The sequence below is a fragment of the Erinaceus europaeus genome, chromosome 17 (assembly GCF_950295315.1).
Source record: "Erinaceus europaeus chromosome 17, mEriEur2.1, whole genome shotgun sequence".
Classification (NCBI taxonomy): domain Eukaryota; kingdom Metazoa; phylum Chordata; class Mammalia; order Eulipotyphla; family Erinaceidae; genus Erinaceus; species Erinaceus europaeus.
The window spans coordinates 789,719-816,432 of NC_080178.1; the positions used below are offsets into that span (position 1 = coordinate 789,719).

General features: G+C 55.5%; 3 protein-coding genes across 4 annotated transcripts; 2 read left to right on the plus strand and 1 right to left on the minus strand.

The window, feature by feature from the left end:
- The first annotated feature begins 617 nt into the window (after nucleotides 1–617).
- Nucleotides 618–8,844, plus strand: LOC132533969 (keratin-associated protein 10-4-like). The gene is made up of 4 exons (XM_060177352.1): nucleotides 618–935; nucleotides 1,152–1,441; nucleotides 7,177–7,268; nucleotides 7,461–8,844. The coding sequence occupies exons 1-4, from the start codon at nucleotides 676–678 to the stop codon at nucleotides 8,358–8,360; spliced, it is 1,542 nt and encodes a 513-aa protein (XP_060033335.1). The 5' UTR covers nucleotides 618–675; the 3' UTR covers nucleotides 8,361–8,844.
- Nucleotides 8,845–14,034: 5,190 nt separating this feature from the next.
- LOC132533937 (keratin-associated protein 5-5-like) lies at nucleotides 14,035–22,285 on the minus strand. 2 transcript variants are annotated; one of them, XM_060177303.1, is made up of 2 exons: nucleotides 22,193–22,285; nucleotides 14,035–15,215 (listed from the first exon to the last, which is right to left on the minus strand). In XM_060177303.1, the coding sequence occupies exons 1-2, from the start codon at nucleotides 22,236–22,238 to the stop codon at nucleotides 14,410–14,412; spliced, it is 852 nt and encodes a 283-aa protein (XP_060033286.1). In that variant the 5' UTR covers nucleotides 22,239–22,285; the 3' UTR covers nucleotides 14,035–14,409. The 2 variants fall into 2 exon arrangements, with proteins under 2 accessions (XP_060033286.1, XP_060033287.1); XM_060177304.1 differs by having other exon boundaries at nucleotides 14,035–15,235; nucleotides 22,165–22,253.
- A 2,955-nt stretch (nucleotides 22,286–25,240) lies between these two features.
- Nucleotides 25,241–26,336, plus strand: LOC132533939 (keratin-associated protein 5-4-like). The gene has a single exon (XM_060177319.1). It carries the CDS (start codon nucleotides 25,308–25,310, stop codon nucleotides 26,010–26,012), a length of 705 nt encoding a protein of 234 aa, XP_060033302.1. The 5' UTR covers nucleotides 25,241–25,307; the 3' UTR covers nucleotides 26,013–26,336.
- Nucleotides 26,337–26,714: the final 378 nt, after the last annotated feature.

Below are 26,714 nucleotides of genomic sequence, written 5' to 3' on the forward strand. Positions count from 1 at the left end.
AGAAAGAAAGAGACAGAGAGAGAGAGAGAGAGAGACAGTCACCCAACAACTCTGAACTACTGACAAGCACAGTCCCCAGCAGTGTGGGAGGCTGGGAGAGTCTCACTCCCTGAGCAGCGTTGGAGGCCTGGCGAGGAGCCCCACGCCCAGCCCCAGCAGAGCACAAGGCCAGGCCCCGAGGCTAGGAGAGTAGGCCCTGGGAGTGGGGCAGGCAGACCCTCAGGCTGGGCATCTGGAGTGTGGGGTTCGAGCCTTCACTGCGTTCTGTGCCCAGCTGAGTGCAGAACAGGGCTGAACATGGTCGCTGGCCAGGCTGCCCCACTCTTCCCCGAAGAGAACACTGCATCGCCTCTGAGAGGAAGGTTGTGGGTGTGGGGCCAGGATGGAAGTCTGGGGTGGCAGAAGAGGCCCCACACTCAGTGAGGCCCCCTGGGTGCAGCCAACCAGAATCTCAGGTCCAGAGGGCACCGCTGGAGGAGGGAGCACAGGTCCTGAAGGTGGGACCAGGTGACTGGAGGTGACACAGGACTTCCCTTAGGATACAACAGAAATAGCAACAGGGAAGTGAGCCCGGCTGCCCTGCCAGGTATATAGAGGCCCCGCCCGCCCCCCAGCTCCACACCCACCGCCCTCTCACCTGCTCCTCTCACCTCCTCACCTCAACCCACCACGACCATGAGCTGCTCTGGCTGTTCCGGAGGCTGTGGCTCCAGCTGTGGGGGCTGTGGCTCCAGCTGCTGTGTGCCCGTGTGCTGCTGTGTGCCAGCCTGCTCCTGCTCCAGCTGTGGCTCCAGCTGTGGGGGCTGCAAGGGGGGCTGCAAGGGCTCCTGCGGGTCCTGTGGGTCCTGTGGGGGCTCCTGTGGGTCCTGTGGGGGCTGCAAGGGCTCCTGTGGGTCCTGTGGGGGATCCTGTGGGGGCTGCAAGGGCTCCTGTGGGTCCTGTGGGGGCTGCAAGGGGGGATGTAAGGGCTCCTGTGGGTCCTGTGGGTCTTGTGGGGGATCCTGTGGGGGCTGCAAGGGCTCCTGTGGGTCCTGTGGGTCCTGTGGGGGATCCTGTGGGGGCTGTAAGCGCTCCTGTGGCTCTTGTGGCTGCTGTCAGTCCAGCTGCTGTCAGCCCTGCTGCTGTCAGTCCAGCTGCTGTAAGCCCTGCAGCTGTCAGTCCAGCTGCTGTAAGCCCTGCAGTTGTCAGTCCAGCTGCTGTAAGCCCTGCTGCTGTGAGTCCAGCTGCTGTAAACCCTGCTGCTGTCAGTCCAGCTGCTGTAAGCCCTGCAGCTGTCAGTCCAGCTGCTGTAAGCCCTGCTGCTGTGAGTCCAGCTGCTGTAAGCCCTGCTGCTGTCAGTCCAGCTGCTGTAAGCCCTGCTGCTGTCAGTCCAGCTGCTGTCAGCCCTGCTGCTGTGAGTCCAGCTGCTGTAAGCCCTGCTGCGTCCCCGTGTGCTGCCAGTGCAAGATCTGAGCCTTGTTCAGCCCCGTCAGCTCTCAGGGGATGTTTCCTGAGTGGTGAATCCGGGCTGTAGCTGCCTCTCCTTATCTAGGCATCATCCCTCCATCTCTCCGTTCACCTGTGTATCTGTCTCCATCTTGTGCGCTAGTTTCTCTCTGTCCTGTTACTAAATAAATAAATAAATAAATAAATGTCCTAAGCTTTCACCAGCATCCAGATGTTTGACTTCTGTGCAGAGGACGGGGCCGCAGCAGAAGCCAGCAGAGCATGCTCGGGGCAGGGGGTTCTCCCGGCCTGTGTCCTGATGCAGACCTGAGCTGCCCGTCTCCGCAGACAGGACACAGGGGTCCACGGGGAAGGGGATTCTCCCCTTCAAGGCCGGAGCCCTGTCCTGCAGCACAGTCTCTGCAGTGACCTCGCTCACCGTCACAGCTAAGGGGGCGCCGGGGTCAGGAGCCTGTGGCTGTGGGTCCCTAAGCTGTGAGCTTGTCTGCTGAGCCCACGTCCTGCTCCGTGCCCTGCTGGGAGGTGGGGTTCTAAGATAGCTTGTGTCTGTCTTCCACCCCTCACACTTAGAAGATGAACCATTTCCACTTGTGAGGGCTGGGCAGCCAGCAGCAAGGTTTCCTGCCTTTCCTCTGAGGTCCCTGGTTCAATCCCCAGCACCGCCATAAGCCAGAGCTAAGCTGTGCCGTGGCCTGCCTCTCTCTCTCTCTCTCCCTCTGTCTCATCTCTCTGTGTGTCTCTCTTTTTCCATCTCTCCCTCCCTCCTCTCTCATTTCTCATCAAAAATTAATTAATATTCTTTATCCCCCGGCATGGACCAGAATTCTTTCTGGGGAGCAGAAGGTGGGAGTTCTGGCTTCTGTCATTGCTTCTCCGCTGGCCATGGGCATGGGTGTTGGCAGATGGATCCACACCCCCAGCCTGTGTCTGTCTGTCCCTAGTGGGGCAGAGCTCTGGGGAGGGGAGGCTCCAGGACACATGGGGTGAGGGCGTCTGCCCAGGGAAGTCAGGATGGCGTCCTGGCAGCATCTGCAGCCTGGTGGCTGAAAGGCAGTAAGATATACAGAAGGACAAATTGTTTAATGATCAGGATCCTAGAGGCAAGAACATAGCAGGTGAGAAATGGGGTCTTTGTGTGGGAAGAATCTGGCAAGTCTATTTTAGGTGTTGTCCAAGGAGACAGTGATTCACTAGTTTCTGCCTGAGCCTGATAGCTCACATGCAGGTGGGCTAAAGGTCTTGTCTGGGGAGACGGTGTCAGAGTTGGGACTAGGACTAGAGAGCCGGGTCAGGGCAGAGTAGCTCCCAGATACGGGAAAAGTGTATCAACACCGTTAACTCTAGACCCCACCAGTGTGACCCAGGGTCCAGACCTACTCCTACTTAGCACAGAGGCCTGTGTGACCTCTGCATCCCTGCTCCCTGTGAAGAATCTGGGTCCACACTCCCAGAAGGTGAAAATAGGGGCGCTCCCAGTGGAGGGAGGGGAGAGGGACCTCTGGTGGTGGGAATTATATGGAACTCTACCCTCTTATCCTACAATGTTGCTAATCATTGTTAAATCACTAATTTAGGGAAAAAATTGAAGAAAACAAATAAGGATAAAACAGAGCTCCATCAAAAGAATATAATTTTCAAAGCCTGTGTGAGCGCTGCAGGTGCCACAGGACCGGCTCCTCACAGGCTGGCTGCAGGGTGGGCCCGGGGAGCAGCGGCCGGTCAGACGCACAGCAGCCCAGCCCCGCAGTCAGGACGGGAGCCGAGCCGAGCTGCGCGGCACAGGGAGGACTGGAGGCTGCAGGTGGACTGGCCCCATCCAGAATGTGGGCAGAGGCTGAATGATCAGAGGACATCCATGTACTTCATGTGCTGACAACAATTAGAATATTCAACTAAAATCAAAATGACTGAGCTTCCAAATCACACACCTAGAAAAATAAACCACGTAAGGTACACCAAGACTATCAAGTTGGGGCCGGCTGGTGGCGCACCTGTTCCCACACAAGGACCCTGGTTCGAGCCCCCATCCCCCCACCTATAGGGGAAAGTCTACAAGTGGTGAAGCAGGGCTGCAGGCGCCCCTCTCTCCCTTTCTCTTGACTTTTGGCTGTTTCTATCCAATAAATAAATGCAATAAATAACTATAATTAAACTATGAAGTTCTAAAATTATTAGTAGAGCCCACTCCATCAAGGTATTTTATCCTTTTCAGTATATATGCATTCAGGTTTGTTCATAATTTTTCCCTTTTTAATCATACATGATTTTTTTGTTGTTTTTTCACCAGGATTATCACTGGGGCCTGCTGCAAGCACTAGGAATCCACTGTGCCTGGCAGCCTGTTATCTTTTTCTTTTTAATTTTTTTCCCACTCAACAGTAAATACAATAGTTTCTTATATTTAAGGTTTTATTTATTTATTTATTTATTGGAGAATTAATGTTTTACATTAGACAGTAAATACAATAGTTTGTACATGCATAACATTCCCAGTTTTCCAAATAACAATACAACCCCCACTAGGTCCTCTGTCATCCTTCATGGACCTGTATTCTCCCCACCCACCCACCCCAGAGTCTTTTACTTTGATGCAATACGCCAATTCCAGTTCAGGTTCTCCTTGTGTTTGCTCTTCTGATCTTGTTTTTCAACTTCTGCCTGAAAGTGAGATCATCCCATATTCATCCTTCTGTTTCTGACTTCTTTCACTTAACATAATTTTTTCAAGGTCCATCCAAGATCGGCTGAAAACAGTGAAGTCACCATTTTTTGTAGCTGAGTAGTATTCCATTGTGTATCTAGACCACAACTTGCTCAGCCACTCATCTGTTGTTGGACACCTGGGCTGCTTCCAGGTTTTGGCTATTACAGATTGTGCTGCCAAGAACATAGGTGTACACAGATCTTTTTGGATGGGTGTGTTGGGTTCCTTCGGATCTACCCCAGGAGAGGAATTGCAGGGCCACAGGGTGGGTCCATTTCTAGCCTTCTGAGAGTCTCCAGACTGCTCTCCACAGAGGTTGGACCCACTGACATTCCCACCGGCAGTGCAGGACCCCCCACCCTCTCCAGCATTTGCTGCTGTTATCTTTTCTGATGTGTGACATCCTCACAGGAGTGAAGGGGTCTCTCGTTGTTGTCTTTATTTGCATTTCTCTGACAGTCAGAGACTCGGAGCAACTTTTCTCCTTTATTTTTTCTTTATTTTTAAAAAATTTTTATTAATATTTATTTATGTATTCTCTTTTATTGCCCTCGTTTCATTGTTGTAGTTATTATTGTGGTTGTTACTGATGTCGTCATTGTTGGACAGGACAGAGAGAAATGGAGAGAGGAGGGGAAGATAGAGAGCGGGAGAGAAAGACAGACACCTGCAGACCTGCTTCACCGCCTGTGAAGCGACTCCCCTGCAGGTGGGGAGCCAGGGGCTCGAACCGGGATCCTTAGGCTGGTCCTTGTGCTTTGTGCCACCTGCGCTTAACCCGCTGCGCCACCGCCCGACTGCCCTTCTTTTTTCTTTCTATTTGATTTGATAGGACAGAGAGAAATTAAGGTAGGGAAGCTGACAGAGAGAGGCAGAGACACCGCAGAGCTGCTTCACCACTCACGATGCTTCCCCTCTGCTGATGGAGAGCAAGGCTGTGAGCCCCAGTCCTTTCACATGGTAGCATGTGTGCTCAACCAGGTGCACCTCCACCCAGCCCCCAGAGAGACAGGTGGGGTCCCGAGACTCCCCCTCTTGTGACTTTCACAGTGGGCTCAGGGAGGCTGAGGGGGGCCGGGAAGGGGGGTGTGCCGCGGCCATTGTCCCCAGCTGCTCACGCCTGGCCTGTGAGCCCAGCAGACAGGACCAGGGATTCAGAGCAGGTGTGGACAGCACAGTGGCCGGCTCCCTCCAGCAACAGGGAGCTCTGTCCTTCCCCCTGAGAACCTGTCCCTTCGGAGGCCCTGACAGCGGCCAGGTGGGTAAGCCCTGCGGACACTGGCTGACAGGCAGCGCCGACTCAGGCCGGGGTGGGCTGGACGTCAACCCGCAGCCCATGGGGACAGCCGCAGCGGGGGCTGGGAGCCAGGCGCTCAGCAGATCAGCAGGGCGGACTCCCTGCCTGTGGCAGACAGGCGTGTCCTCAGCTCCAAGGAGGAGAAAGACACAGAGAAGGTGGCAGCTAATAGTGGAAATGAAAGGGACAGAGCAAACACAGGGTCACAGAGGCCGGTCTGAACCCACGCCGTGCGCGTCCTGAAGACATGCTGCCAACAGACCAGTCAACCAATTCAAGTAAATGAATAAACAGTCAAGAAGCAAGGAGACGGCACAGGGTCTGCAGAGACTCTCCTGCCTGAGGCCCCGAGGTCCCAGGTTCAATCCCCAGCACCACCAGCAGCCAGAGCTGAGCAGGGCTCTGGTAAAGTTAATTTATTTATTTATTTATACCCTGGGCTAGGGAGACAGTATAATGATTACACAAAGTAACTCTCCTGCCTAGGGATCTGAGGTCCCAGGTTCAATCCCCAGCACCACCACCAGCCAGAGCTGAGCAGGGCTCTGGTAAAAAATAATAATAGGGGAGCCAGGTGGTGGCGCAGCAGGTTAAGCGCACGTGGAGCAAAGCCCAAGGACCGGCGTAAGGATCCCGGTTCGAGCCCCCAGCTCCCCACTTGCAGGGGAGTCACTTCACAAGCAGTGAAGCAGGTCTGCAGGTGTCTGTCTTTCTCTCCCCCTCTCTGTCTTCCCCTCCTCTCTCCATGTCTCTCTGTCCTACCCAACAACAATGACCGCAATAACAACAATAATAATAACTACAACAATGAAACAACAAGGGCAACAAAAGGGAGAAAATAGCCTCTGGGAGCAGTGGAATCTTAGTGCAGGCACCGAGCCCCAGCAATAACCCTGGAGGCCAAAGAAAATAGTAGTCGTAGTAGTATAAAAGAGAAAGAAAGGACAGTGCAGGACTCCTGAGCCGGGTTCTACGGTGGCCCCAGTGTGGTGTCTGCGTACGAAGACCCCGTTGGGGCCGAGAGGGAGCTGGCACTACGGTTCCACCAGAAGACTTTCTTGTTGTGACCCCGAAGGCCCCAGGTTCAATCCCCCAACCCCAGCATAAGACAGGTCTCAGTTGTGGGGAGAGCAAACAAGTCAACAGCCCAGTCTCCTGAGAGCAGGAGGCTACTCGTGGCTCCTCTCCGCTTCTCCTCTGGCTCAGAGCCTCCGACCCCTTCTCTGCTGGCGCTGCTCTGTCAGCAGGAGAATCGCTCACAGACTCCGCTGAGGCTTCGGCAGAAAGACCCAGTTCAGAGGCAAATGTTGACAGGACCCATTTTACAAACCTGACCTGCTGCCAAGAAGCATCTCCTCAAAATCAGGATAGAGAAGATTGAAAGAAAGAACGAACGAACGAGAAAAACTAGTCAGCATGAGGGGCCAGACGGTGGCTCACCTGGTTGAGCTCACAAGTTACAGTGGGCAGCGACCCGGGTTCAAGCCCCCGGTCCCCACTCGCAGGGGGGAAGCTTCCCGAGTGGTGAAGCAGGGCTGCGGGTGTCTCTCTGTCTCTCTCCCTCTCTGTCTCCCCCTTCCCTCTTGATATCTGGCTGTCTCTATGCAATAAATAAAGATAATAAAAAATAACAAAGAAAGGAAATAGACGATGAAGTCAGAGACTGGGTAGCAGAGAGGTCCTGAACAGGACAGGGAGCGCGGGAGACCGGAAGCCCCTCGGCCAGGAGACCTGTGCGTGGAGCGGCCGCTGCCAGAGGCCACGCGGGACAGAGAAGGCGTCCGAGCCCCGTGGCAGCCGCTGGCCGGCTTCCCAGGGCACGTGCGTCAGGGGCCCACAGGACACTGAGGAGCCCTCGGGGCAGAGGAGAGGGGGGCAGGCACCGCGGAGGGGGTCTGAGTGGACACGTGGTGGGTCCCCGCCCCGGGGACACCTTTCCAGTGCGGGAAGTCAGGGCCGCAGGTGTGAGACAGGGGGGTGGGCAGGAGTTTCTAATTAGAGAGTCCTCAAAAGGGAGAGCCACATTTAGAGGCCGACAGAGTGGCTCTTCCCTCAGCCAGGGGGCATGAGGAAACAGAGGCACAAACACCTGCCAGGGGAAGCAGGAAGCGGGCACGTGCCCGGCTGCCCTGCCAGGTATATAGAGGCCCCGCCCGCCCCCCCAGCTCCACACCCACCGCCCTCTCACCTGCTCCTCTCACCTCCTCACCTCAACCCACCACGACCATGAGCTGCTCTGGCTGTTCCGGAGGCTGTGGCTCCAGCTGTGGGGGCTGTGGCTCCAGCTGCTGTGTGCCCGTGTGCTGCTGTGTGCCAGCCTGCTCCTGCTCCAGCTGTGGCTCCAGCTGTGGGGGCTGCAAGGGGGGCTGCAAGGGCTCCTGTGGGTCCTGTGGGGGCTGCAAGGGGGGCTGCAAGGGCTCCTGTGGATCCTGTGGGGGCTGCAAGGGGGGCTGCAAGGGCTCCTGTGGGTCATATGGGGGCTGCAAGAGCTCCTGTGGGTCCTGTGGGGGCTGCAAGGGGGGCTGCAAGGGCTCCTGTGGGTCCTGTGGGGGCTGCAAGGGGGGCTGTAGCTCTTGTGGCTGTTGTGAGTCCAGCTGCTGTAAGCCCTGCTGCTGTGAGTCCAGCTGCTGTAAGCCCTGCTGCTGTCAGTCCAGCTGCTGCCAGCCCTGCTGCTGTGAGTCCAGCTGCTGTAAGCCCTGCAGCTGTGAGTCCAGCTGCTGTAAGCCCTGCTGCTGTGAGTCCAGCTGCTGTAAGCCCTGCTGCTGTCAGTCCAGCTGCTGTAAGCCCTGCTGCTGTCAGTCCAGCTGTTGTAAGCCCTGCTGCTGTCAGTCCAGCTGCTGCCAGCCCTGCTGCTGTGAGTCCAGCTGCTGTAAGCCCTGCTGCGTCCCCGTGTGCTGCCAGTGCAAGATCTGAGCCTTGTTCAGCCCCGTCAGCTCTCCCAGCTGCACCCTGTGCCAGTCTGCCCTGCTCCTCTTGCCTCTTCCGGTTTCCTGTCTTCCTGTCCCCTTTTGTCTCACAGTGTCCAGGACACACAGCTCAGCTGTGTGCCACCCTCCTACCTGAGGCTCTGAGATGGTTACCCATGATGCCGCCCAGTGCCCCACAGTCCTCAGATGAACGAGCACAGCTGGCCTGTGGCTCTGAGGGCCTGTCTCTGCCGAGTGCGGGCCTGGCCCCTGTCTGCGTCCACGGTGGCCTTGAGGGTGAGCTGGTTTCTGCTGGGCTCAGAAGGCGCCCTGCCCTGCCCTGCTCTGCCCTGCCCTGCCCTGCCCCACCCCTGCCCTGCCCTGAATCTGCCCTGCCCTGAATCTGCCCTGCCCTGCACTGCCCTGAATCTGCCCTGCCCTGCACTGCCCTGAATCTGCCCTGCCCTGCCCTGCCCTGAATCTGCCCTGCCCTGCCCTGAATCTGCCCTGCCCTGAATCTGCCCTGCCCTGAATCTGCACTGCCCTGAATCTGCCCTGCCCTGCCCTGAATCTGCCCTGCCCTGCCCTGAATCTGCCCTGCCCTGAATCTGCCCTGCCCTGAATCTGCCCTGCCCTGCCCTGAATCTGCCCTGCCCTGCCCTGCCCTGCCCTGAATCTGCACTGCCCTGAATCTGCCCTGAATCTGCCCTGCCCTGCACTGCCCTGAATCTGCCCTGCCCTGCACTGCCCTGCCCTGAATCTGCCCTGCCCTGAATCTGCACTGCCCTGAATCTGCCCTGCCCTGAATCTGCCCTGCCCTGCACTGCCCTGCCCCACCCCTGCCCTGCCCTGCATTTACCCCGCCCCGTGCCGCCCCGCCCCTGCCCTGCCCTGCCCTGAATCCGCCCTGCCCCTGCCCTGCCCCGCCCTGTCCCGTCCCGCCCTGCCCTGCATCTGCCCTGCCCCACCCTGCCCTGCCCTGCCCTGCCCTGCCCACACTTGAGCCCACCTCCCCCAGCTCTGCTCCAAGCTGAGCTCTGTGCAAAACTTTCCTGTCAATAAAACCATCTCACTGCACAAGCCTCCACATGTAGTCTTTGTCTGCTCTCATTGCCGTCACCAGAACACGGCCTCCCTGCCGCCGGGACCCCGCCGGGACCCCGCTGAGCCTGCTCTGCCCACCCGCTCCCACTGGCTCCAGCTTGGGCTTGGCCAAGGGCACGTGAGGCGTGAGGACAGGGCCGCTCCCAGCTGGGGCCTTGGGGTCTCTGGACCACCCCTCACCATGGGAGTGCTTGGTCACGCCACCCTTCTGATAATATTTATTTATTTCAGTTTTCATTTGTGACTAATAGTTTGTTACAAGACTGTAAGATTTCAGTGTCTACTCCCACACCACAGCCACCACAGAGCCCTGTGTCCGCACCCTCCCAAAGGTCACCACCAGAGTTCTTACAAGTCTTACAGTCCGCCTGCCTCTGTTTTTGTTTGTTTTGTCAACTCCATGTGAATCAGATCTCTGATTCCACGTATCAGTGACACCATCTGGCAGCTCTCTTTCCTCTCAGACTTCACTAAGCATCCTCACCTCCAGCTCCATCCACTTCCCATCCAAAGAATACAATCTCCTCTTTTTGATGGCAGAGTGGTACTCCATGGAGTCTATGTCCCGTAGATTCTCTACCCAGTCCTCTGCGGATGGGCGTCGAGGCTGCGTCCACTCTCTAGATGTTGTGGATAACACAGCTGTGAGCACAGGGCTGCTCGTGTCCCTTTGAGTCGGTGTTTTTATGTCCACGGGGTAGATGCCTCAGAGTGGGGTTGCTGGGTCACAAAGTGATTCCGTGTTTATTTGTGTGGGGACCGCCACACAGTCTCCACAGGGGCTGCCCCGTCTGCATCCTGTCCTTTTCTCTGTAACCTCTCTTGACGTTCTGGTGACCAGTCTCTTGTCTGGTGTCTGGCACGTGAAGATCTTCTCCCATTCTGTGAGGGGTCTCTTTGTTGGTGTGATGGTTTCTTTGGCTGTGCAGAAGCTTTTCACTGTGATGTCGTCCCATTGATCTGTTTTGATTTAGTCTCCTTGCAATTAGGTTTTCTGTCATCAAAGATGCCCTTGAGGTGTAGATGGGAAAGTGTTCCGCCAATATTTTCCTCTAAGTATTTGATAGTTTCTGGTCCAACCTCCAGGTCCTCGATCCATTTGGAGTTGACTTGTGTGTCTGGTGAGATGAAGTGGTTCAGTTTCATTCTCCTGCATGTTTCAACCCAGTTTTCCCAGCACCATTTATTGAAGAGACATGACATTCCCTCCCCCATTTAATAATTTGGGGCTAGTTTTACTTTTTTTTTCCTTTCTATCTCTTTCTCTCTATCCCTTCCTTCCTTCCTTTTCTTTTTAAATGTGTTTATATTTATTTTCTCTTTGTTGCCCTTGTGTTTTTTTTTAATTTCTTTATTGGGCAATTAATGTTTTACATTTAACGGTAAATATAATAGTGTGTACATGCAGAACATTTCCCACTTTTCCATATAACAATACAACGCCCACTAGGTCCTCTGTCAACCTTCTTGGACCTGTATTCTCCCCACCTCGCCACCCGCCCTTGTTGTTTTTATTGTTGTTGTAGTTCTTGTTGTTATTGATGTCGTCATTGTTAGACAGTGCCAGGAGCCATTTCTCTGCTTGATAGAAGCTAAGCCTTGAAACAACAGAAGCCCTCGAGATAAGTTTCTAATTCCCGTAGGAAGGATGTTTGCCAGAAACTAAGTGACATACCATATAGTTATAGTGACATACCATATAGTTATAGTTTAACAGAAATAGTTGCAAGGGACCCTCCACCGCGATCTCTGCCTTCCCCTTCCCCAAAGCCTTAAAATGCCTGTGAACACAATAAAATTTTGCAGCTTGATCAGAGTCCTGTCTTGCTGTCATTTCTTGTGTCTCCTGTCCCTTTCATTCCAGGTTTCATGGGTTCCTAGCCCCTGTTCACCGCCCCGCTGGCAGGGGCAAGACAGGACAGAGAGAAATGGAGAGAGGAGGGGAAGACAGAGAGGGGGAGAGAAAGACAGACACCTGCAGACCTGCTTCACCGCCTGTGAAGTGACTCCCCTGCAGGTAGGGAGCCAGGGGCTCGAACCAGGATTCTTATGCCCGGTCCTTGCACTTTGCACCACGTGCACTTAACCCATTGCACTACTTCCCGACTTGCCCTTCCTTCCTTTCTTAATTTCTTTATTTCTTTTTTATTGCTACCAGGGTTATCTCTGGGGCTCATTGCCAGCACTGCAAATCTACCATTCCCAGGGGGCATTTCTTCCTTCCTTATTTATTTATTTTCAATTTTTTTGGACAGGGCTGAGAGAAATTGAGAGGGGAGGAGGAGGAGAGAGAAGAGAGAGAGGCAGAGAGAGGACACACCTGCAGACTTGCTCACTGCTCATGAAGCTTCCCCCTGAGGATGGAGAGTGGAGGCTTGAACCTGGGTCCTTGTGCCTGGTGATATGTCTGCTTGACAGGGTGCATTGCCACCACCCAACCCCTAGTTTTATTTCTCTTTCTGCTAATACTCAGAGGGGCTGTGTCTGCCCCCCACCTCAGCTTCCTCCCTCAGGCCCCACAGAAGCCTCCCCCTGCCCCTCCCCTCCACACCAGCTCCCTGCTTCCGGGACTCCTCGAACCCAGGTCCACTGCACCCAGTCCCACAGGAGTGACCAGTGGGTGGTGGAGCTGTCCTGTCTCTCCTCTCCCTCTCTCTGTCCGTGTCACTCCATAGAGTGGAATCACCAATCACTCCATAGAGTGGAGAGAGAATGGGCCCTGGACCAAGCCCCAGCACCACATGGCAGCACCATGCATGACACCGGGGGGAGCTCCGTGATTGGAGGGGCAGTGCTGTGATGTCTCCTTCCCTCCCTCCATCCCTCCCTTCCTCATTCCTTCCCTCCCTGTTTCCCCCTCTTTCTCCTTTCTCTTTGAAAAAATAAATGGAAATTGGGCTGGGGAGGTGGGAGGCTCTCTGTGCAAAAGCACGACAGTACTGTTAGCTAGGTACTCCAAGCCCTGCACCCCTCATACCCCGAGTGTGATGAGTCCACAGCGGGGAGCTGAAGCCCTGTCCCCACCTCCCGCCGACACCCGCCCACCCGTGTGCGCGGTCTGTCTACGTGTAAGGGAGCCTGTCCACAGCTGGTTTTCTCACGACAGCTTTGTGGGTTTTCACTGATGTGCTTTGGGGCTGCACTGGACCTCACACATGTGCAGTCCCACTGCTCAGAGAGGAACTTTTTTCTTTTCAATTTCAGATAGAGGGGTGAAGAGAGAAGCAGAGACATCACAGCCCCTCTCCACCCTCGTGCTGTGCACGGTGCTCCCGTGTGGGGCCCATGCCTGGGTCCTGGTGCTCTTGGGTGAGCCCTTTCCTGGACCCGGACATTATTATATTTTTCTCCAGAGCCCTGCTCAGCTCTGCCTGCTGGTGGTGCTGGGAATTGAACCTGGGACCTCAGAGCCTCAGGCAGGAGAGTCCGTTTGCAGAACCAGCATGCTGTTTCTTCTCCTCCTTCTCCTCCTTCTTATTATTATTACTGTTATCATTTTACCCAGAGCCTTGCTGAGCTCTGGCTGATGGTGGTGCTGGGAGTTGAGCCCATGACCTGATAGCTTCAGGCAGGAGAGTCTTTTTGCAAAACCATCATGCTACAACCCCAACCTCATTAGGATGATGATTATTATTACTATTACTACTACCGTCATCATCACCACCACCACCACCAACACCACCACTATTGCTACTACTGTTATTACTACGAATTTTACCCAGAGCACTGATCAGCTCTGCCTGATGGCTGTGCTGGGACTTGAACCCGGGACCTCAGAACCTCAAGCAGGAGTTTTTTGCAAAACCAACATGCTGTTTCTCTTCTTCCTTCTTCTTCTTCTTCTTCTTTATTATTATTACTACTATTATCATTTTATCCAGAGCCCTGATGAGCTCTGGCTGATGGTGGTGCTGGGGACTGAACCTGGGACTTCAGAGCCTCAGGAAGGAGAGTCTTTTGAAGAACCATCATACTGTTTCCCCAACATAATCATCATAATAACAATAATCATAGTAATAATAATTATCATTGTTATTTTCCCCAGAGGCCTGCTGAGTTCTGGCTGATGGTGGAGCTGGATTTGAACCTGGGACCTCAGAGCCTCAGGCAGAAGCCTTTGCAGAACCACTGAGCTGCCTCCCCAGCTTCAGAAAATCGTTATTATTACTACCAGAGTCCTGCTCAGCTCTGGCTTATGGTGGTGTGGGGGTGTTGAACCTGGGACTTTGGAGCCTCAGGCATGAGAGTCTCTGCAGAGCCATTATGCTGTCTACCCCCGGCCAAGAATATTCATTTTTAAGATGGAAAGTTTGCCGGTGGCAGTGTGTCCTGTCTGTCAGCTGGGGCCAGCGCTGCACTCGGAGGAGGCAGGAGTCCCCAAGGGGTCACCCAAGACAGATCCCCCCTCAAGCGGTTATCCAAGTGGCTGACATCACACCTGCAGGTGTGGGAGCTGCTCTCTAGGTGGGGTGGGTCGCGTGGACCCATGTGGTGGGAATACGGCGTCACGGGCAGCCCGTCTGGGAGCTCAGGGCTCCAGGTTCTGAAGTGTCAGAGAGAAAGAGTCAGACATGGCATGTGGTGTGTGGGCTATTTATTTACTTCCGCAATGTCTGGGTGGCTGGGGGGACTGGAGTCAGAACCCAGTGTGGACAGACAGGTGGGGGCAGGGGTGTCGGGGAAGCAGGCTGGAGACGTGGGACTAACCAGCAATGGCTATCTATCCACCTCGCAGGGGCCTGTGGGACATCAGGTCAGGGCCGGAAACCGGAATGGTGACAAGATTCAGGAGTGACCTGGGGGAGGCCAGCAGGAATCTTTTGTCTGTGCCTGCGAAGACTCCTGGCTGAAACTGCTCCACATAACTGCCTAGAGGAGGGACACAAAGGGGGACGAGTCACCACTATGCACAGGGAACAGGGTGGCTGGGCAGATAGAGGCAGGGCTCCAACTCAGATCTTGCACTGGCAGCACACGGGGACGCAGCAGGGCTGGCAGCAGCTGGACTCACAATAGCAGGGCTTACAGCAGCTGGACTGACAGCAGCAGAGCTTACAGCAGCTGGACTGACAGCAGCAGGGCTTACAGCAGCTGGACTCACAGCAGCAGGGCTTACAGCAGCTGGACTCACAGCAGCAGGGCTTACAGCAGCTGGACTGACAGCAGCAGGGCTTACAGCAGCTGGACTGACAGCAGCAGGGCTTACAGCAGCTGGACTGACAGCAGCAGGGCTTACAGCAGCTGGACTCACAGCAGCAGGGCTTACAGCAGCTGGACTGACAGCAGCAGGGCTGACAGCAGCTGGACTGACAGCAGCAGGGCTGGCAGCAGCTGGACTGACAGCAGCCACAAGAGCCACAGCCGCCCTTGCAGCCCCCACAGGACCCACAGGAGCCCTTGCAGCCCCCCTTGCAGCCCCCACAGGATCCACAGCTCCCCTTGCAGCCCCCCTTGCAGCCCCCACAGGACCCACAGGAGCCCTTGCAGCCCCCCTTGCAGCCCCCACAGGACCCACAGGAGCTCTTGCAGCCCCCACATGACCCACAGGAGCCCTTGCAGCCCCCCTTGCAGCCCCCACAGGATCCACAGGAGCCCTTGCAGCCCCCCTTGCAGCCCCCACAGGACCCACAGGAGCCCTTGCAGCCCCCCTTGCAGCCCCCACAGCTGGAGCCACAGCTGGAGCAGGAGCAGGCTGGCACACAGCAGCACACGGGCACACAGCAGCTGGAGCCACAGCCCCCACAGCTGGAGCCACAGCCTCCGGAACAGCCAGAGCAGCTCATGGTCGTGGTGGGTTGAGGTGAGGAGGTGAGAGGAGCAGGTGAGAGGGCGGTGGGTGTGGAGCTGGGGGGGCGGGCGGGGCCTCTATATACCTGGCAGGGCAGCCGGGCACGTGCCCGCTTCCTGCTTCCCCTGGCAGGTGTTTGTGCCTCTGTTTCCTCATGCCCCCTGGCTGAGGGAAGAGCCACTCTGTCGGCCTCTAAATGTGGCTCTCCCTTTTGAGGACTCTCTAATTAGAAACTCCTGCCCACCCCCCTGTCTCACACCTGCGGCCCTGACTTCCCGCACTGGAAAGGTGTCCCCGGGGCGGGGACCCACCACGTGTCCACTCAGACCCCCTCCGCGGTGCCTGCCCCCCTCTCCTCTGCCCCGAGGGCTCCTCAGTGTCCTGTGGGCCCCTGACGCACGTGCCCTGGGAAGCCGGCCAGCGGCTGCCACGGGGCTCGGACGCCTTCTCTGTCCCGCGTGGCCTCTGGCAGCGGCCGCTCCACGCACAGGTCTCCTGGCCGAGGGGCTTCCGGTCTCCCGCGCTCCCTGTCCTGTTCAGGACCTCTCTGCTACCCAGTCTCTGACTTCATCGTCTATTTCCTTTCTTTGTTATTTTTTATTATCTTTATTTATTGCATAGAGACAGCCAGATATCAAGAGGGAAGGGGGAGACAGAGAGGGAGAGAGACAGAGAGACACCCGCAGCCCTGCTTCACCACTCGGGAAGCTTCCCCCCTGCGAGTGGGGACCGGGGGCTTGAACCCGGGTCGCTGCCCACTGTAACTTGTGAGCTCAACCAGGTGAGCCACCGTCTGGCCCCTCATGCTGACTAGTTTTTCTCGTTCGTTCGTTCTTTCTTTCAATCTTCTCTATCCTGATTTTGAGGAGATGCTTCTTGGCAGCAGGTCAGGTTTGTAAAATGGGTCCTGTCAACATTTGCCTCTGAACTGGGTCTTTCTGCCGAAGCCTCAGCGGAGTCTGTGAGCGATTCTCCTGCTGACAGAGCAGCGCCAGCAGAGAAGGGGTCGGAGGCTCTGAGCCAGAGGAGAAGCGGAGAGGAGCCACGAGTAGCCTCCTGCTCTCAGGAGACTGGGCTGTTGACTTGTTTGCTCTCCCCACAACTGAGACCTGTCTTATGCTGGGGTTGGGGGATTGAACCTGGGGCCTTCGGGGTCACAACAAGAAAGTCTTCTGGTGGAACCGTAGTGCCAGCTCCCTCTCGGCCCCAACGGGGTCTTCGTACGCAGACACCACACTGGGGCCACCGTAGAACCCGGCTCAGGAGTCCTGCACTGTCCTTTCTTTCTCTTTTATACTACTACGACTGCTATTTTCTTTGGCCTCCAGGGTTATTGCTGGGGCTCGGTGCCTGCACTAAGATTCCACTGCTCCCAGAGGCTATTTTCTCCCTTTTGTTGCCCTTGTTGTTTCATTGTTGTAGTTATTATTATTGTTGTTATTGCGGTCATTGTTGTTGGGTAGGACAGAGAGACATGGAGAGAGGAGGGGAAGACAGAGAGGGGGAGAGAAAGACAGACACCTGCAGACCTGCTTCACTGCTTGTGAAGTGACTCCCCTGCAAGTGGGGAGCTGGGGGCTCGAACCGGGATCCTTACGCCGGTCCTTGGGCTTTGCTCCACGTGCGCTTAACCTGCTGCGCCACCACCTGGCTCCCCTATTATTATTTTTTACCAGAGCCCTGCTCAGCTCTGGCTGGTGGTGGTGCTGGGGATTGAACCTGGGACCTCAGATCCCTAGGCAGGAGAGTTACTTTGTGTAATCATTATACTGTCTCCCTAGCCCAGGGTATAAATAAATAAATAAATTAACTTTACCAGAGCCCTGCTCAGCTCTGGCTGCTGGTGGTGCTGGGGATTGAACCTGGGACCTCGGGGCCTCAGGCAGGAGAGTCTCTGCAGACCCTGTGCCGTCTCCTTGCTTCTTGACTGTTTATTCATTTACTTGAATTGGTTGACTGGTCTGTTGGCAGCATGTCTTCAGGACGCGCACGGCGTGGGTTCAGACCGGCCTCTGTGACCCTGTGTTTGCTCTGTCCCTTTCATTTCCACTATTAGCTGCCACCTTCTCTGTGTCTTTCTCCTCCTTGGAGCTGAGGACACGCCTGTCTGCCACAGGCAGGGAGTCCGCCCTGCTGATCTGCTGAGCGCCTGGCTCCCAGCCCCCGCTGCGGCTGTCCCCATGGGCTGCGGGTTGACGTCCAGCCCACCCCGGCCTGAGTCGGCGCTGCCTGTCAGCCAGTGTCCGCAGGGCTTACCCACCTGGCCGCTGTCAGGGCCTCCGAAGGGACAGGTTCTCAGGGGGAAGGACAGAGCTCCCTGTTGCTGGAGGGAGCCGGCCACTGTGCTGTCCACACCTGCTCTGAATCCCTGGTCCTGTCTGCTGGGCTCACAGGCCAGGCGTGAGCAGCTGGGGACAATGGCCGCGGCACACCCCCCTTCCCGGCCCCCCTCAGCCTCCCTGAGCCCACTGTGAAAGTCACAAGAGGGGGAGTCTCGGGACCCCACCTGTCTCTCTGGGGGCTGGGTGGAGGTGCACCTGGTTGAGCACACATGCTACCATGTGAAAGGACTGGGGCTCACAGCCTTGCTCTCCATCAGCAGAGGGGAAGCATCGTGAGTGGTGAAGCAGCTCTGCGGTGTCTCTGCCTCTCTCTGTCAGCTTCCCTACCTTAATTTCTCTCTGTCCTATCAAATCAAATAGAAAGAAAAAAGAAGGGCAGTCGGGCGGTGGCGCAGAGGGTTAAGCGCAGGTGGCACAAAGCACAAGGACCAGCCTAAGGATCCCGGTTCGAGCCCCTGGCTCCCCACCTGCAGGGGAGTCGCTTCACAGGCGGTGAAGCAGGTCTGCAGGTGTCTGTCTTTCTCTCCCGCTCTCTATCTTCCCCTCCTCTCTCCATTTCTCTCTGTCCTGTCCAACAATGACGACATCAGTAACAACCACAATAATAACTACAACAATGAAACGAGGGCAATAAAAGAGAATACATAAATAAATATTAATAAAAATTTTTTAAAAATAAAGAAAAAATAAAGGAGAAAAGTTGCTCCGAGTCTCTGACTGTCAGAGAAATGCAAATAAAGACAACAACGAGAGACCCCTTCACTCCTGTGAGGATGTCACACATCAGAAAAGATAACAGCAGCAAATGCTGGAGAGGGTGGGGGGTCCTGCACTGCCGGTGGGAATGTCAGTGGGTCCAACCTCTGTGGAGAGCAGTCTGGAGACTCTCAGAAGGCTAGAAATGGACCCACCCTGTGGCCCTGCAATTCCTCTCCTGGGGTAGATCCGAAGGAACCCAACACACCCATCCAAAAAGATCTGTGTACACCTATGTTCTTGGCAGCACAATCTGTAATAGCCAAAACCTGGAAGCAGCCCAGGTGTCCAACAACAGATGAGTGGCTGAGCAAGTTGTGGTCTAGATACACAATGGAATACTACTCAGCTACAAAAAATGGTGACTTCACTGTTTTCAGCCGATCTTGGATGGACCTTGAAAAAATTATGTTAAGTGAAAGAAGTCAGAAACAGAAGGATGAATATGGGATGATCTCACTTTCAGGCAGAAGTTGAAAAACAAGATCAGAAGAGCAAACACAAGGAGAACCTGAACTGGAATTGGCGTATTGCATCAAAGTAAAAGACTCTGGGGTGGGTGGGTGGGGAGAATACAGGTCCATGAAGGATGACAGAGGACCTAGTGGGGGTTGTATTGTTATTTGGAAAACTGGGAATGTTATGCATGTACAAACTATTGTATTTACTGTCTAATGTAAAACATTAATTCTCCAATAAATAAATAAATAAATAAAACCTTAAATATAAGAAACTATTGTATTTACTGTTGAGTGGGAAAAAAATTAAAAAGAAAAAGATAACAGGCTGCCAGGCACAGTGGATTCCTAGTGCTTGCAGCAGGCCCCAGTGATAATCCTGGTGAAAAAACAACAAAAAAATCATGTATGATTAAAAAGGGAAAAATTATGAACAAACCTGAATGCATATATACTGAAAAGGATAAAATACCTTGATGGAGTGGGCTCTACTAATAATTTTAGAACTTCATAGTTTAATTATAGTTATTTATTGCATTTATTTATTGGATAGAAACAGCCAAAAGTCAAGAGAAAGGGAGAGAGGGGCGCCTGCAGCCCTGCTTCACCACTTGTAGACTTTCCCCTATAGGTGGGGGGATGGGGGCTCGAACCAGGGTCCTTGTATGGGAACAGGTGCGCCACCAGCCGGCCCCAACTTGATAGTCTTGGTGTACCTTACGTGGTTTATTTTTCTAGGTGTGTGATTTGGAAGCTCAGTCATTTTGATTTTAGTTGAATATTCTAATTGTTGTCAGCACATGAAGTACATGGATGTCCTCTGATCATTCAGCCTCTGCCCACATTCTGGATGGGGCCAGTCCACCTGCAGCCTCCAGTCCTCCCTGTGCCGCGCAGCTCGGCTCGGCTCCCGTCCTGACTGCGGGGCTGGGCTGCTGTGCGTCTGACCGGCCGCTGCTCCCCGGGCCCACCCTGCAGCCAGCCTGTGAGGAGCCGGTCCTGTGGCACCTGCAGCGCTCACACAGGCTTTGAAAATTATATTCTTTTGATGGAGCTCTGTTTTATCCTTATTTGTTTTCTTCAATTTTTTCCCTAAATTAGTGATTTAACAATGATTAGCAACATTGTAGGATAAGAGGGTAGAGTTCCATATAATTCCCACCACCAGAGGTCCCTCTCCCCTCCCTCCACTGGGAGCGCCCCTATTTTCACCTTCTGGGAGTGTGGACCCAGATTCTTCACAGGGAGCAGGGATGCAGAGGTCACACAGGCCTCTGTGCTAAGTAGGAGTAGGTCTGGACCCTGGGTCACACTGGTGGGGTCTAGAGTTAACGGTGTTGATACACTTTTCCCGTATCTGGGAGCTACTCTGCCCTGACCCGGCTCTCTAGTCCTAGTCCCAACTCTGACACCGTCTCCCCAGACAAGACCTTTAGCCCACCTGCATGTGAGCTATCAGGCTCAGGCAGAAACTAGTGAATCACTGTCTCCTTGGACAACACCTAAAATAGACTTGCCAGATTCTTCCCACACAAAGACCCCATTTCTCACCTGCTATGTTCTTGCCTCTAGGATCCTGATCATTAAACAATTTGTCCTTCTGTATATCTTACTGCCTTTCAGCCACCAGGCTGCAGATGCTGCCAGGACGCCATCCTGACTTCCCTGGGCAGACGCCCTCACCCCATGTGTCCTGGAGCCTCCCCTCCCCAGAGCTCTGCCCCACTAGGGACAGACAGACACAGGCTGGGGGTGTGGATCCATCTGCCAACACCCATGCCCATGGCCAGCGGAGAAGCAATGACAGAAGCCAGAACTCCCACCTTCTGCTCCCCAGAAAGAATTCTGGTCCATGCCGGGGGATAAAGAATATTAATTAATTTTTGATGAGAAATGAGAGAGGAGGGAGGGAGAGATGGAAAAAGAGAGACACACAGAGAGATGAGACAGAGGGAGAGAGAGAGAGAGAGGCAGGCCACGGCACAGCTTAGCTCTGGCTTATGGCGGTGCTGGGGATTGAACCAGGGACCTCAGAGGAAAGGCAGGAAACCTTGCTGCTGGCTGCCCAGCCCTCACAAGTGGAAATGGTTCATCTTCTAAGTGTGAGGGGTGGAAGACAGACACAAGCTATCTTAGAACCCCACCTCCCAGCAGGGCACGGAGCAGGACGTGGGCTCAGCAGACAAGCTCACAGCTTAGGGACCCACAGCCACAGGCTCCTGACCCCGGCGCCCCCTTAGCTGTGACGGTGAGCGAGGTCACTGCAGAGACTGTGCTGCAGGACAGGGCTCCGGCCTTGAAGGGGAGAATCCCCTTCCCCGTGGACCCCTGTGTCCTGTCTGCGGAGACGGGCAGCTCAGGTCTGCATCAGGACACAGGCCGGGAGAACCCCCTGCCCCGAGCATGCTCTGCTGGCTTCTGCTGCGGCCCCGTCCTCTGCACAGAAGTCAAACATCTGGATGCTGGTGAAAGCTTAGGACATTTATTTATTTATTTATTTATTTAGTAACAGGACAGAGAGAAACTAGCGCACAAGATGGAGACAGATACACAGGTGAACGGAGAGATGGAGGGATGATGCCTAGATAAGGAGAGGCAGCTACAGCCCGGATTCACCACTCAGGAAACATCCCCTGAGAGCTGACGGGGCTGAACAAGGCTCAGATCTTGCACTGGCAGCACACGGGGACGCAGCAGGGCTTACAGCAGCTGGACTGACAGCAGCAGGGCTGACAGCAGCTGGACTCACAGCAGCAGGGCTTACAGCAGCTGGACTGACAGCAGCAGGGCTTACAGCAGCTGGACTCACAGCAGCAGGGCTTACAGCAGCTGGACTGACAGCTGCAGGGCTTACAGCAGCTGGACTGACAGCAGCAGGGTTTACAGCAGCTGGACTCACAGCAGCAGGGCTTACAGCAGCTGGACTGACAACTGCAGGGCTTACAGCAGCTGGACTGACAGCTGCAGGGCTTACAGCAGCTGGACTGACAGCAGCAGGGCTGACAGCAGCTGGACTGACAGCAGCCACAAGAGCCACAGGAGCGCTTACAGCCCCCACAGGATCCCCCACAGGACCCACAGGACCCACAGGAGCCCTTGCAGCCCCCACAGGATCCCCCACAAGACCCACAGGACCCACAGGAGCCCTTACATCCCCCCTTGCAGCCCCCACAGGACCCACAGGAGCCCTTGCAGCCCCCACAGGATCCCCCACAGGACCCACAGGAGCCCTTGCAGCCCCCACAGGACCCACAGGAGCCCCCACAGGACCCACAGGACCCGCAGGAGCCCTTGCAGCCCCCCTTGCAGCCCCCACAGCTGGAGCCACAGCTGGAGCAGGAGCAGGCTGGCACACAGCAGCACACGGGCACACAGCAGCTGGAGCCACAGCCCCCACAGCTGGAGCCACAGCCTCCGGAACAGCCAGAGCAGCTCATGGTCGTGGTGGGTTGAGGTGAGGAGGTGAGAGGAGCAGGTGAGAGGGCGGTGGGTGTGGAGCTGGGGGGCGGGCGGGGCCTCTATATACCTGGCAGGGCAGCCGGGCTCACTTCCCTGTTGCTATTTCTGTTGTATCCTAAGGGAAGTCCTGTGTCACCTCCAGTCACCTGGTCCCACCTTCAGGACCTGTGCTCCCTCCTCCAGCGGTGCCCTCTGGACCTGAGATTCTGGTTGGCTGCACCCAGGGGGCCTCACTGAGTGTGGGGCCTCTTCTGCCACCCCAGACTTCCATCCTGGCCCCACACCCACAACCTTCCTCTCAGAGGCGATGCAGTGTTCTCTTCGGGGAAGAGTGGGGCAGCCTGGCCAGCGACCATGTTCAGCCCTGTTCTGCACTCAGCTGGGCACAGAACGCAGTGAAGGCTCGAACCCCACACTCCAGATGCCCAGCCTGAGGGTCTGCCTGCCCCACTCCCAGGGCCTACTCTCCTAGCCTCGGGGCCTGGCCTTGTGCTCTGCTGGGGCTGGGCGTGGGGCTCCTCGCCAGGCCTCCAACGCTGCTCAGGGAGTGAGACTCTCCCAGCCTCCCACACTGCTGGGGACTGTGCTTGTCAGTAGTTCAGAGTTGTTGGGTGACTGTCTCTCTCTCTCTCTCTCTCTGTCTCTTTCTTTCTTTCTGATTTCTCTCTTTCTTTTTAATTTTTATTTATTTATTTTTATTTATTCCCTTTTGTTGCCCTTGTTGTTTTATTGTTGTAGTTATTATTGTGGTTGTTATTGCTGTCATCGTTGTTGGGCAGGACAGAGAGACATGGAGAGAGGAGGGGAAGCCAGAGAGGGGGAGAGAAAGACAGACACCTGCAGACCTGCTTCACCGCCTGGGAAGCGACTCCCCTGCAGGTGGGGAGCCGAGGGCTTGATAAATTTTATTTTTATATCGATTTTCATCAATATTTTTATTCTACCACTCCTGTCACCAAAGGTCTGTGCCGCACCCCACCCCCATAGATAGACACTTTGGCTCTCTCACATTCGGGGACGGGTTGATATTTTGTCTATCTTTCATATTTGTATGTCCGCTTCGCTTCTCCGTATTCCGCATGAGTGAAGCCTCTCTGCAGCTGCCCTTCCCTCCTGCCTTGCTTCCCCTTCTCCACCTCCGTCACTTTCTCCCAAAGGACACGGTGTCCTCCCTTCTTACTGCTGAGTAGCACTCCGCTGACTGGGTGTCCCACGGCTCGGTGTGCAGTCATCTGCAGGGGCGCTCTGGCTGCTCGCAGGTCTTTGCCATGTGCCGCTATGGACCTGGGCACCGAGTCCCTCCCTGTCCGTGTTCCTCCAGCTTCTGGGTAGGTGCCTGGCGGTGGGATTGCTGAGCCCGTGGCATTTCCGTCTGCGTCTGTTGAAGGACTCTCCAGGCTGTTCTCCAGAGTGGCTGCCCCGGTCTGCACCCCTCCAGCAGGGTGGGGGAGCTCCTCTCTCTCAACATCCTCTCCGACGCTGACCTTCTCTCGTCTTACTGATGGAGCCCGTTCTCGCAGGTGTGGGGTAGAGTACAGCGTGGTTTAATCCGCGTTCTCGGGTGATGAGGGGATGGAGCATTTCTACACGTTTGTGGGCCGTGCGTCTCTCTTCTTTGGAGAACCGTCTATTTACATCTTCTGCCCACTTCTTACTGGGCTGTTCTTTTTCTTTGTTTTGTGACTTCTTTATAAAAAGGACCCCTGGTCGGTGAGGGGATGCAGGCTGGAGCACTGGGGTCACATGTGGGCCTCCAGACCCTCCCATGTGTGGGGTGGCAGGCTGCCCCCTTTTTAATCTTTTAAAAAAATGTTTTATTTATTTGCTCCTGGACAGAGACAGAGAGAAATCGAAAGGAAAGGAGGAAATAAAGGAGAGAGATAGAACAACACCACTGGCAGCCCTGCCTCACCACTTGTGAAGTTCCCCCTGCAGGTGGGGACCAGGGGCTCAAACCCGGGTCCTTGAGCCCTGGAATGTGAGCGCTCCGCCAGGTGCACACTGCCCAGCTGGGCCGTAGCACACCAGGTTAAGCACACGTGGCGCAAAGTGTAAAGACTGGTGTAAGGACCGGCATAAGGATCCCAGTTCTAGCCCCAGGCTCCCCACCTACAGAGGAGTCCCTTCACAGGTGGTGAAGCAGGTCTGCAGGTGTCTGTCTTTCACTCCTCTATCTTCCCCTCCTCTCTCCATGTCTCTCCTACCCAACAACATGAAAACAGCAATAACAACAAGGGCAACAAAAATTGGGGAAAATGGCCTCCAGGAGTGGTGGATTCGTAGTGCAGGCACAGAGCTCCAGCAATAACCCTGGAGGCAAAATAAGTAAATAAATAAAATCTTCTGTATGCCCCATGGACTCCATTCCTAAGTGTCTTCCTTAATGGACGAGAAGCCTGTCCACCTGGGGGCGCAGTGACAGCCAAAGCCCACCGCAATTCCTCCCCGTGGAGTGAGGCTGGGGGCTGGGAGACTCACTCATGTGGCCACTGTCATGGCCGCCAGGTGGGGACTGGCCCAGGTATCCCCAGGGGTCAGAGGGACCTGTGTGCTCCATGCAGTGTCTTGGAGATACGCCTGGGCGTGCTGAGGGTCAGGTACCAGGGTCCTCAGGTGCCCAAGGTGCGGGGAAGTCACCAGACAGACATCACAACCACTGGACCGGCGACACCATCTTGGGGGAGAGGACCAAAGCCAAGGAGCATCTGGCTCTGAGGAGACACAGCAGCTGGTGCCACCCTGGAGACGTGGACAGCACGTGCGCTGGCACTAAAGTCTCGTCAGTGTGCGGGGTCAGCGGGCACAGGACTCCCCCTCAGGGGGCTCAGTGGGGAGCACTGCTGCAGGACAGAGCACGGGTGCTGAAGGTGGGACCAGGTGACTGGAGGTGACACAGAAGACTTCCCTTAGGATACAACAGAAATAGCAACAGGGAAGTGAGCCCGGCTGCCCTGCCAGGTATATAGAGGCCCCGCCCGCCCCCCAGCTCCACACCCACCGCCCTCTCACCTGCTCCTCTCACCTCCTCACCTCAACCCACCACGACCATGAGCTGCTCTGGCTGTTCCGGAGGCTGTGGCTCCAGCTGTGGGGGCTGTGGCTCCAGCTGCTGTGTGCCCGTGTGCTGCTGTGTGCCAGCCTGCTCCTGCTCCAGCTGTGGCTCCAGCTGTGGGGGCTGCAAGGGGGGCTGCAAGGGCTCCTGTGGGTCCTGTGGGGGCTGCAACGGGGGCTGCAAGGGCTCCTGTGGGTCCTGTGGGGGCTGCAAGGGGGGCTGCAAGGGCTCCTGTGGGTCCTGTGGGTCCTGTGGGGGTTGCAAGGGGGGCTGCAAGGGCTCCTGTGGGTCCTGTGGGGGCTGCAAGGGGGGCTGCAAGGGCTCCTGTGGGTCCTGTGGGTCCTGTGGGGGCTGCAAGGGGGGCTGTGGCTCTTGTGGCTGCTGTCAGTCCAGCTGCTGTCAGCCCTGCAGCTGTCAGTCCAGCTGCTGTAAGCCCTGCAGCTGTCAGTCCAGCTGCTGTAAGCCCTGCAGCTGTCAGTCCAGCTGCTGTAAACCCTGCTGCTGTCAGTCCAGCTGCTGTCAGCCCTGCTGCTGTCAGTCCAGCTGCTGTAAGCCCTGCTGCTGTGAGTCCAGCTGCTGTAAGCCCTGCTGCTGTCAGTCCAGCTGCTGTAAGCCCTGCTGCTGTCAGTCCAGCTGCTGTAAGCCCTGCTGCTGTCAGTCCAGCTGCTGTGTCCCTGTTTGCTGCCAGTGCAAGATCTGAGCTTCTGAAGATGTGAACTCCTCCTGGTTGGTATGATGTTGACACCTTCTCTAGCTCCTCTCCAGGGCTGAGTATCCTGTGGAGCCCTTCCCCCAACCCCTGGGTGGCATTCTCCCCCCACCCTTGCCACCCAAAAGACTGGCACTAGGCCTGGCCCCTCCTGTACCCCTCAGCCCTGCTGCTTTTCAGAGCTGCTGCCTTCACTGCCCACCCCCCCAAGGAGCTTTGTGCTGAGCAGTCAGGTGTCGCAGGCCACCTGTGTGATTAGAACCAAATGTGTAGGTCCCAGGAGCATCTGGGTACAAAATAAATTCTCCACTCTCATCCTGTGTGTCCGACTTTCCTTCCAGCTCTGTCTCATCAGCAAACTGAAAAGAGGACTCGGGGAGTATTCTGGTACAAACACTCATTTATTGGAAGGTGGGTTTGGGTTAATATAGAAAGTTAAACAAGGAACAAAATACAGGCATTTAATTATCCAAAGGCATTTGAGAGAAGCATAGGGGTTAAACCTTTTCTTCTAGCGTTTGCCCTTCTTCCGTAGCCAGTCAACAGCGTCAGGTTGAGCCTGATGTAAAGTTTCGAGACCTCCTTTGAATCCGGAGAGGTGGCAGTCATTGACTATGTGGATCATAGTCTGTCTGTAGCCGCAGGGGCAGTTCGGGTCATCTCTGGCTCCCCAGCGATGGAGCATAGCGGCGC

What these genes read in the sequence shown, in the direction of transcription:
- LOC132533969 (XM_060177352.1), top strand. Translation starts at nt 676, where the DNA reads ATGAGCTGCTCTGGCTGTTCCGGAGGCTGTGGCTCCAGCTGTGGGGGC. An exon ending in GGCTGCAAGGGCTCCTGTGG is followed by an intron (nt 936 to 1,151) that starts GTCCTGTGGGGG and finishes TAAGCCCTGCAG; the next exon opens with CTGTCAGTCCAGCTGCTGTA. An exon ending in CGTCCCCGTGTGCTGCCAGT is followed by an intron (nt 1,442 to 7,176) that starts GCAAGATCTGAG and finishes CTCGGCCAGGAG; the next exon opens with ACCTGTGCGTGGAGCGGCCG.
- LOC132533937 (XM_060177304.1), bottom strand. Translation starts at nt 22,238, where the DNA reads ATGAGCTGCTCTGGCTGTTCCGGAGGCTGTGGCTCCAGCTGTGGGGGC. An exon ending in TCCAGCTGCTGTGTGCCCGT is followed by an intron (nt 15,236 to 22,164) that starts GTGCTGCTGTGT and finishes CACGACCATGAG; the next exon opens with CTGCTCTGGCTGTTCCGGAG.
- LOC132533939 (XM_060177319.1), top strand. Translation starts at nt 25,308, where the DNA reads ATGAGCTGCTCTGGCTGTTCCGGAGGCTGTGGCTCCAGCTGTGGGGGC.